The sequence below is a fragment of the Capsicum annuum genome, chromosome 8, assembly GCF_002878395.1.
Source record: "Capsicum annuum cultivar UCD-10X-F1 chromosome 8, UCD10Xv1.1, whole genome shotgun sequence".
In the NCBI taxonomy this organism is placed as follows: domain Eukaryota; kingdom Viridiplantae; phylum Streptophyta; class Magnoliopsida; order Solanales; family Solanaceae; genus Capsicum; species Capsicum annuum.
Window position 1 is genome coordinate 4,981,762 of NC_061118.1, and position 9,565 is coordinate 4,991,326.

Genomic DNA, 9,565 nt, shown 5'->3' on the forward strand with positions numbered 1-9,565 from the left:
CTAAAGAAAGAGTGGTGGAAGTATTGAGGTGCATTTGACGTGGAATGGATTCTGAGGCATGCTGTGGAAGACTCAAGGTATTTGCAGGGTCAAAAGTGGGGAACGGAGGTGGAGGCAGCCCACTGGCCTAAGCTCGGTACATTTTCATCATTTGTTGTCTCTGTCTCAAATTCTCTTCCTTTAAACTCTCAATTTCCTGACTCTTTGTTTCATCCATGGTGCCACTCTCTATATCCTTGTTGGACACAACTAAACCTTCCTTGGATTTGGTGTGATATAGAGGACCATCCAGGAAGCCACAAACCAACCACCTTAAACTAACTGAACAAGAGGCAACAAATTTGTTAGAGTTCAACATTTTTCAAAACCTCTCTTTTTTTCTGTTTTTTTTTGTTTTGAAAAGATCACCGAACCCAAGAAGGGAGCCTACGTATCTCACCCCCGAGAGAGGAGAATCAGGTGTGCGTAGTTCGTGAAATCTTGCCAAAATGGCCAATTAAACTCTTTTTCTTTTTCTTTTTTTTTCTTGGAACTTTAAGAAGAAAAGAAAATAACAAATTATCAAAAGAATTGACGAAAATCTTTTTTGTATTTTTCAGATTTAAATTCTCTATACAAAATGAAACCTATGACAACCAAAGAAATTTTTTTTTTTGGTTTTCGATTTTGAATTTCATATGAAAATGAAACTTGAACCTATTAAAGGAAAAATCTTTTTTGTAGTTTTGTTTTAAAGATGTATATAAAACACCTACTCTAATAAAGAGTGAAGAAAATTTTCTCTTTTTTTTTTTGAATTTTTCAAATAAGATCCACCAAAAATAAAACCTACGATTATTAAGGAAAATCTTTTTTGTATTTTTCTTTTCAAGGCATATATAAAACACCTACTCTAAATGAGTAGAAGAAAATCTTTTTTTTGATTTTTTAAATAAGATCCCCGAACCAATAATAGGTTTCCTACGCATCTCACTCCTGAGAGAGGTGAATCAGGCGTGTGTAGTTCGTCCAGATTGAACAATTAAGGATTAATTAACAAACTACACCAAACTTGAGAGACACGGCCAAAGACTAACGATGAAAAATGTCAATAAAATCTTTTTTGGAGTTTTCAACTTGACACTTCAAATAAAAATGACACCAACAATTATGAAAGAAAAAATCTTTTTGGTATTTTCATTACATGAAATGTACAAATTTCTACCATTTTTTGCATTTTCTTTTATAAAAACTGCTAAAAAATCTTTTTTTGAAAATTTTGAATTATGAATGCATGCTAAAGGAGACAAAGTGAGAATTTTTTTTTTGATGTTTTGGTTTTTGAACAAATGAGTGCAGAAAATAAAGAAATCTTTTTGAATTTTCAAATTGTGAAAAACAAAAGCCATAAAGAACTTTAAAACTATGAAACTCTTTTTTTTCTTTCCGACTCACTTTTCTTTTTTCTTTTTTCTCACTTTACTTCTAACACAAGTTTTTCCCAAATCAGTCAGTCAAATGACGACGTTACCCTCAAAAATGAAATATTTAGCACATAGGGGTGCTTTAGAGGTGAGTCTCCTACAAAGGACAAAGTGGGCCCCGCTAAGTCTCAATATGATGCACATAAGCATGACCTAAAGGCTGACCTACGTTGGGGTTCACTAACAAGGCTTTTCAGGGGAGCGTATGATCAATAGTGGATTCTTTGCTTTCCACCTACTCCATTACACCAACGGCTCCCCCCCCCCCCCAAAATAGGGGTGACTCAACTAAAGGTCGTGTACAACACGTGTACTACGGACTTGTTATAGAAAGAATGACTCGGGTTACGCACATGATGTCAGACATAAAGCGGTAACACACAAGAGAAAAACTGTAAACACGTAGCACGTAAGCACTCAACAATGATAAAATAAACACAAACAATTTTGATACACTAATAATGTCAAACTAAGCCGATACAAAAATAAACTCGAATTCTGAAAAATCTCCAACAGAGTCGCCAGAGCTGTCACACCCTTTTTTTCTCCAAAAATAAAAAGATTTTATGGTTTGAAAGGGTTTTATTAGTAAAGTGACAAAAAGTGCAGGTTTGTTTTGAAAAAGAATTATTTACAATTTTTATTCAGATTCGCCACTTGGCATAATCCGGTGTGCCAAGTCACCATTGGAAAATCCTTTTCAAAATGTTTTGACTCTTTAAGACTAGTCTGCGAACAGAGATTTCGACTAAGGAATTCTTTGACCGAGGGGAAGGTGTTAGACATCCCTCAATCCCTTGGTTCGACCACGGTCGCTTGGTGGAGAATATCGGCTAATTTGACACTATGGATGTACAAACCACATAAAACACCCAAAAAATTAAACAAACGAACACAAACCAAAACAATCCAAAATTTAGTGTCCAGTCTACTTATACAATCCCGAAAACTAAAAAATGCAAAAATGTAAACCTACTCTATTTTAAACTAATCCTAAACTACTTCTAAACTAAAACTCCACTCGATGTTCTGGGCCTTGACCGTGCGCCGTCTTCAAGTACATAATACTTCGGGGCATTCCCCGACGAATAAATACAATTCTTTCAGGGCATTCCCCATCAAATGAATACAATTTTAATTTCATGAGATAAACTAGAAAAGTATTCAACATGTTCAATATTCCACGCATTCGATCCAACATCATTCCTAAATTTGCCTACCCGACATAAACTTTTGTCTATCCATTTAGCGACCTAAAACAGTGATACTATCGATTTCACAAACATGAAAATTATTCAACTAACAAAATAAACATTCCAACTAAAATTATGAATTAGCCAATTTTTCACGTCATCTCCACAATTAAGATTTACCCTCCAAATTAAACCCAACTTCTTTGACCATCCAATTCACACTATCAATCAATAACAATAATCAACCGCCATGATATAAATCACATCAAAATCAGCGAAGGAAAAATTCAAACACCAACATATTTACCACATAAAATGTCAAAAAAATTATTAATGGAGAAGGAGATGAAGAGTGGACCTTGATTCCGCTTTTATTCATGTATTACTCACTTAAGAGAGATGGAATCCACGCCCAAAATCCTCAAGTGGAACCTCAGTAAACGAATTCTCCAACTCGAATCCCAAAGTCGACTAATCAAACCCGAACAATGAAAATGGAGCCAAAGCCGACCAGTTGTGAGCTTACCGTTGCTGCCAGATCCGTCAACACGTCGTCTAGTCTCCGGTGGATTACAGCTGTGATAGTGATCGAAGGTATTTTTCAATCAATTTTTGGCGTTTTTCGACCAAGAAGTTGATCGGCAGAACTGCAACCGTGGTGGGATCTCTCCTCTCTTGCAATTTTCACTTGTTTTTTTACCTGTTTTGCCCTCGATTTCTCTATTATCCCTACTCCTGATCTCAATTCTGATCAGTCTCTCTCCAACTCCGATCTCTCTCTCTCCAATTTTCCTTCTCTCGATCTCGATCTCTCGAACTCTCTCTTACTATTTCTCTCTCTCTCTCTCTCTCGAATATCTCACTCTCTCCTCGATTCATGTGTGTTTTTCATGGTGTGAGGACAAGTGGTAAAAAATGGAGGATCAGTGTGTTGTGTGTATATCGTTGTCTCCTCCGTTTTTTCTCTGAAGAAGAAGGCTTTTTGTGTGCTCCTTTTTTCGTAGTCCCCCCTGGGCGTGTATATTGTGTGTGTATATATGCTGTGAGGTGTGCTGATGGTTTTCTGGTGAGAATGAGAATTGTGTGGTAGTGGGGTATTGAGGTGAGGGTAGGGGTGATGTGGGGTAGAGTTTGTTAGGGTAGGGTAGGGAGGTGTCTTGTTTTGATTGGATAGGTTGTTACGATAAAAATAAAATTACTTAGGAGTTTTTATTTTGTCATTTTACGGAGGGATATTACATGGTTGAGGGTACACGATATGACAAGGTAAAAGTGGAAAAAAATATTTCAGAGAGGGACAAAATTATGTGTCTACAGTTATCGACACATCTGAGCTCACCAGATGCTCGAGAGTTCCTCTATTCAATTCATTTCCTTCTTTTCATAGTTGAATATCTCGTTCGTACACATCTTCTCTTTATTTACCAATGGCAACATCTTTCCCAATGAGTGATGATGATAGTGTTTATAGCTACTCCAAAAACTCCCAAATGCAGGTATTAATTCAATTTCATTTAATTTCTTTAATCTTTATATAATCTTTGATTTGAAAAATCTCTCCAAGTTCATAGCCAACAACTTAAAAGCACTCCTTTCCTCCATTTTATTTTACTTGATCTCTGTTGACATGACACACTCCTTAAAAAAATTTAATTAGAGGTGTATTTTACTATACTAACGTTATTAATGATGCTTTGGAATTCTGATAAAGTTTAAGATTAACTTTATCTCATGTTTGATATGTATGAACTAATATTTAGACTATTATTATATACCAATTGTAGTAAAATTCTGGGATTACTATCTCATATGAAGGGAAATAAAATAGTCTCGTGGGATACGATCCCAACACATGTGATATCCCTATCTATCCGCTCCGATGTATCAAACAATGGGTTGGTGGTTTAAGTAGCTATTTAACACCGTACTAAGGTTAGTATGAGAAAGAAGTAACAAATCTCTCTTGATTTGTGAAAACGGTTAAGTAAATTGAAATATCTACTTTTATTATAGGACCCAAGTAAACTAAAACGGAGGGATTCATGTTTTGTCTTTCTTAAAATAATTGAGGGAAAGAGAGGGGATTACAAGGTGTCACCAATAAGACAGAAAGTTCAGATAGTCAGCTAATTGAGCTAATTGAACCAACAAGACAAAAAAATTCAAATAGTCAGCTAATTGAACAAACAAGATAGAAAAGTTTAGATAGTCAGCTAATTGAACCAAGAAGACAGAAAGTTCGGATAGTCAGTTAATTGAGCTAATTGAACCAACTCAGATAGTCAACTAATTGAACCAACAAAACCGAAAGTTCAGATAGTCAGCTAATTGAGCTAATTGAGCTACTAAGATTCCGAAAAGTAAAATTGAATTCGACATAGTAAAGTAAACTTAATGTATCCTCCATAACAAAAACATCACATAATGATTTTTAATTTGTGACTTTATTGTTATAATTATGCAGAGAGAAATATTAGATGATTCAAAGGAAATGGTAAGAGATGCAATTATTGAAAAGTTTGACATCAAAATCATGTTATCATCTTCAAATACATAACATATTGCTGATTTGGGATGTTCAGTTGGACCAAACATTTTCATTGCAATGCAACATGTTGTACAAGTTCTAAAAGACAAGTATCGTGATAACATTCTTGAATTCCAAATATTTTTCAATGATCATGTTACTAATGATTTCAACGCCCTCTTTCGATCACTACCCATCGATCGATCGTACTATGCATTCGGAGCTCCGGGATCATTCCATGGTAGATTATTTCCATCGCGATCGATACATTTTGCACATAGTTCTTATGCTATACATTGGTTATCTAAGTGTCCAGAAGAGTTGTTAGATGAAAACTCTCCAGCATGGAATAAGGGAATGATTCACTATATAGGTTCATCAAATGTTGGAGTGTTGAATGCTTATGTTTCACAATTTGAAAAAGACATGGAAATGTTGTTAAATGCAAGAGCTGAGGAGATTGTTGAAGGTGGAATGATGGTGTTAATTTCACCATTTACTAATAATTCTCTCACGGAATTTTTTGGTTCTAGTCTTATGGATTTGGTGAATGAGGTGAGTAATTAAATTACTTGTACTTTCTCTGTCCTAATTTATGTGACAGCCTATAAAAAAATGTCGTTTTTTTATATAACTGGAAATAATTTAACTTTAAAATTTCTTGGCAAAATGGCTTTGTAGACCCTGTACTATGTCGGTATAAGTTGGATACTTCAACTTACATGTTTGTCATCTGCACCCTTTAACCCATTAAAAAGCAACATTTTAAATACTTTTTTGGTGAGTGTAACACACTCTCCCCACGTCAGCTGCCACATCATTTTCAAGTATTGCATATAATTTCAAGTCATTTTTAAAATGATACATAATAAATTAAATATTAAAATTAATTTAATTAAATACGAAAATTTTATAAATTGTAGAAAAATTTGAATAATAATGTTTTTATTTTTGCTCACAAATTAAACATCAAATTCATTTCGAATAATTAAAATTCTTCTCCAACTAATTTAAATTTTTAACTATAAATTCATATATACAAACATAATGACAACACAACAACAACAACTACCAACCTAGTATATTCCCACAAAGTGAGGTCTGGGGAGGGTAAAATGTACGCAGTCCATACCACTACCTCCAAGGAAGTAGAGAGGCCGTTTCCGATAGATCCTCGGCTCAAGATAGAGAATAGTATACCAAGGTCGTAATGAGACATGAAACAGGCTATATAGCATAACAGAAATAAGAGATAAAAAAATAAGAACACTAAGTCTCAGAGAAATCGGAAATAAGAGAAATACGAACAATACGGAATATGAAATAAGAACATAGATACCCATGTGGTAGTAACATTCCCTCACAGGCCTAAAACACCCACCACACCCAAACTCCCCTATCACCTAGCGATTACCTACACACTCACCCTAGCCGTCTACCCTAGTCTGCGATTTTCACACCTTTCTATATAGGGTTATGTCCTCAGTAATCTGAAGCAGTTCCATGGCATGCCTAATCACCTCCCTCGAGTATTTCGTAGGCCTACTCTACTCCTCTTGAAGCCATCCAAATCTAGCCTCTCACACCTCCGAACAGGGGCATTCGTGCCCTTCCTCATCACATGCCCAAACTATCTCAACATTCCTTCTCGCATCTTATCCTCCACCGAAGCCACTCCCACCTTCTCCCGGATAATCTCATTCCTAACTTTATCCTCTCTAGCTAGTCCACACATCCAACGTAACATTCTCATTTCCGCCACCTTCAATCTTTGAATATGGGAGTTCTTGACTGGCCAACACTCCGCTCCAAACAGCATGGCCGGACGGACTGCCACTCTGTAGAATTTGCCTTTAAGCTTAAGTGGCACATTCTTATCACACAATACTCCGGAGGAGAGCCTCCACTTCATCCAACCTGCGCTAATACGTTTAGTGACATCCTTATCAATCTTGTCATTCCCCTGAATCACAGACCCCAGATACTTAAAACTATCCTTCTTACAAATATCCTGAGAATCCAACAACACCACCACATCGTCCTCTAACTCGAGTCACTAAACTTACATTCTAAATACTCCATCTTGGACCTACTCAACCTGAACTCCTTAAATTCAAGAGTTTGCCTTCAAACCTCTAATTTCTTATTCATACACCCCCCCTCCGTGTCTCATCAATCAGCACTACACATTCGTAAATAACATACACCATGGCACCTCACCTTGAATACTCCGCGTCAACATGTCCATCACCAATGCAAAAAGTAACGGGCTAAGAGTCGATCCCTGATGCAAACCTATCTTGACCAAAAAATGCCCCAAGTATTTCCTTCATCGTACATGTCCTTAATTGCTTTGATGTACACCACCGGAACTCCTCTCACCTCTAAGCATCTCCAAAGAAGCTCCCTAGGGACTTTGTCGTACACCTTCTCCAGATCGATGAACACCATATGCAAATCCCTCTTCCTTTCCCTAAACTGCTCCACCAATCTTCTCACCAGGTGTGTTGCCTCTGTCGTCGAGCGTACAAGCATAAAACCAAATTGATTCTCCAAAATGGAGACTACCCTCCTCAATCTCCGCTCAACCACCCTCTCCTAAATCTTCATAGTGTGGTTCAACAGCTTAATACCCCTATAGTTATTGCAACTCTAAACGTCACCCTTGTTTTTATATAACGAATCAACGTACTCCATCTCCAAGCCTCAGGCATTCTCCCTATCTTGAAAATGGCATTGAACAAATTAGTCAACCACCATAAGCCTACCCCACCATCATAATTCCAAAATTCTTCCTGAATCTCGTCAGGCCCTGTCGCCCTACCTCCCCGCATCTTACAAATAGCCTCTCTGACCTCCTCTACCATAAAATGTCTCTAGTAACTGAAATCACGGCTCTCCTCCAAGCTCTCCAACTCCCCTAACACAATGCCTCTGTCCCTCTCCTCATTTAAAAGTCTATGAAAATACTCCTGCATCTCTTCTTAATGTGCCCATGTTCCACCAAAACTCTACCGTCCTCCCCCTTAATGCACTTCACTTGATTGAGGTCACGCTCTTTCCTCTCCCTAGCTTTAGCAAGCCTATACAACCTATTTTTCTCCCCTTTCTCCTCCAACCCTGCGTACAAGCTCTCAAACGCCGCTGTCTTAGCAGCTGTAACAGGTAACTTAGCCTTACTCCTTGTAACTTTGTAAGCCTCTCTAATCACTCGCTTCTCCTCTTCTTCCTTACTCTCAATCAACTTAACATACGTCCCCTTCTTAGTCTCCACTTTCTTCTTAACTTCTTCATTTCACCACCAGTCCCCCTTATGTCGACCCATTCGACCAATCGAAACACCCAAAACCTCTCTAGCCGTCTCTCGGATGCAGCTGGCCGCCTTATCCCACATGACATCCACATCCCCCCTACTCTCCCACACCCCCAAACCCGCCACCTTCACCTCTACCTCCAGCGCACTAACTAGCATCAAGCTACCGCACTTAATTCTAGGCCGCCCCTCTCCAGCCCTACTCTTCTTGCTCTTTCTGATACACAAGTCCATCACCAGCAGCCTATGCTGAGTCGACAGATGTTCACTCGGAATGACTTTATGATCCTTACAGAGAACCCTATCCCTCTTCCTAAGCAGTAGAAAGTCAATCTGAGTCTTGGCTGGTGCGCTTCAGAAGGTAATAAGGTGGTCCTCCTTCTTCGGATATACAAACATAATGAATTTTAAATTTTTTAAATTTGAATATCTTTAACAATTTCAAGTTTATTCATTAAGTTCACTAATTTTTCAATATCCACTATTACTCACTTTTTAAAATTTAAATTTTAATCCCCAAAAAATATTAAAATATTTCAAATTTAAATTTTACTCTAAAAAAATATGAAAAGATTTGAATTGAGAGAAAAATTTAAAAAAAAGTGAATTCAATATTTTTTTGGTTTAGGATTTTTTGTTGGGGGGGTGCTGAGGAATGAGGAGGGGGTTGGGGGCTGTAGGTGGGGCAAAGATGCTGGGATGGGGGTGCTGGGATGGGGCTGGATGGGGTAGGGGTGTTGGGATGGGGCTGGGTTGGGTGGGGGTACTGGGTAGGGTGAAGGGTGCTGGGACGGGGCTGGGTGGGGTGGGGGAGCGGCTGGATAGGGAGAGGGGATTCGGGGTGGCCTTCTTTTTATTTTTTATTTTTAAATTTATTATATTTTAATTTTTTAAAATATTTTTAAATTAAAAAACTAAAAAAAAAATTGAGTGCCCCTTTTTATTTTTTTAAAAATAATTTTAATATAAAATTGGTCAAAAATTGACCCCCACTCGCACCCCAGGCATGTGACTACACTCACTTTGTCCTAGTCAGCCATTTGAATGCCACATAAGCTCAGTCAACGGT

The 9,565-nt window shown here is 37.6% G+C and overlaps 1 protein-coding gene and 1 pseudogene across 1 annotated transcript; one reads left to right on the plus strand and one right to left on the minus strand.

The window, feature by feature from the left end:
• The first annotated feature begins 4,002 nt into the window (after positions 1 to 4,002).
• On the plus strand, positions 4,003 to 5,750 carry LOC107856653 (annotated as a pseudogene).
• A 2,383-nt stretch (positions 5,751 to 8,133) lies between these two features.
• LOC124886536 lies at positions 8,134 to 8,730 on the minus strand. Its single transcript, XM_047395313.1, has 2 exons — positions 8,533 to 8,730; positions 8,134 to 8,427 (listed from the first exon to the last, which is right to left on the minus strand). Exons 1-2 carry the CDS (start codon positions 8,728 to 8,730, stop codon positions 8,134 to 8,136), a joined length of 492 nt encoding a protein of 163 aa, XP_047251269.1.
• Between the last annotated feature and the right edge of the window lie 835 nt (positions 8,731 to 9,565).

Bases quoted from the DNA above. Each gene is read 5' to 3' on its own strand.
- LOC124886536 (XM_047395313.1), bottom strand. From the start codon at position 8,730: ATGGACTTGTGTATCAGAAAGAGCAAGAAGAGTAGGGCTGGAGAGGGG. The intron at 8,428-8,532 runs GTTTTGGGTGTT...ACGTATGTTAAG, and splicing joins TCCGAGAGACGGCTAGAGAG to TTGATTGAGAGTAAGGAAGA.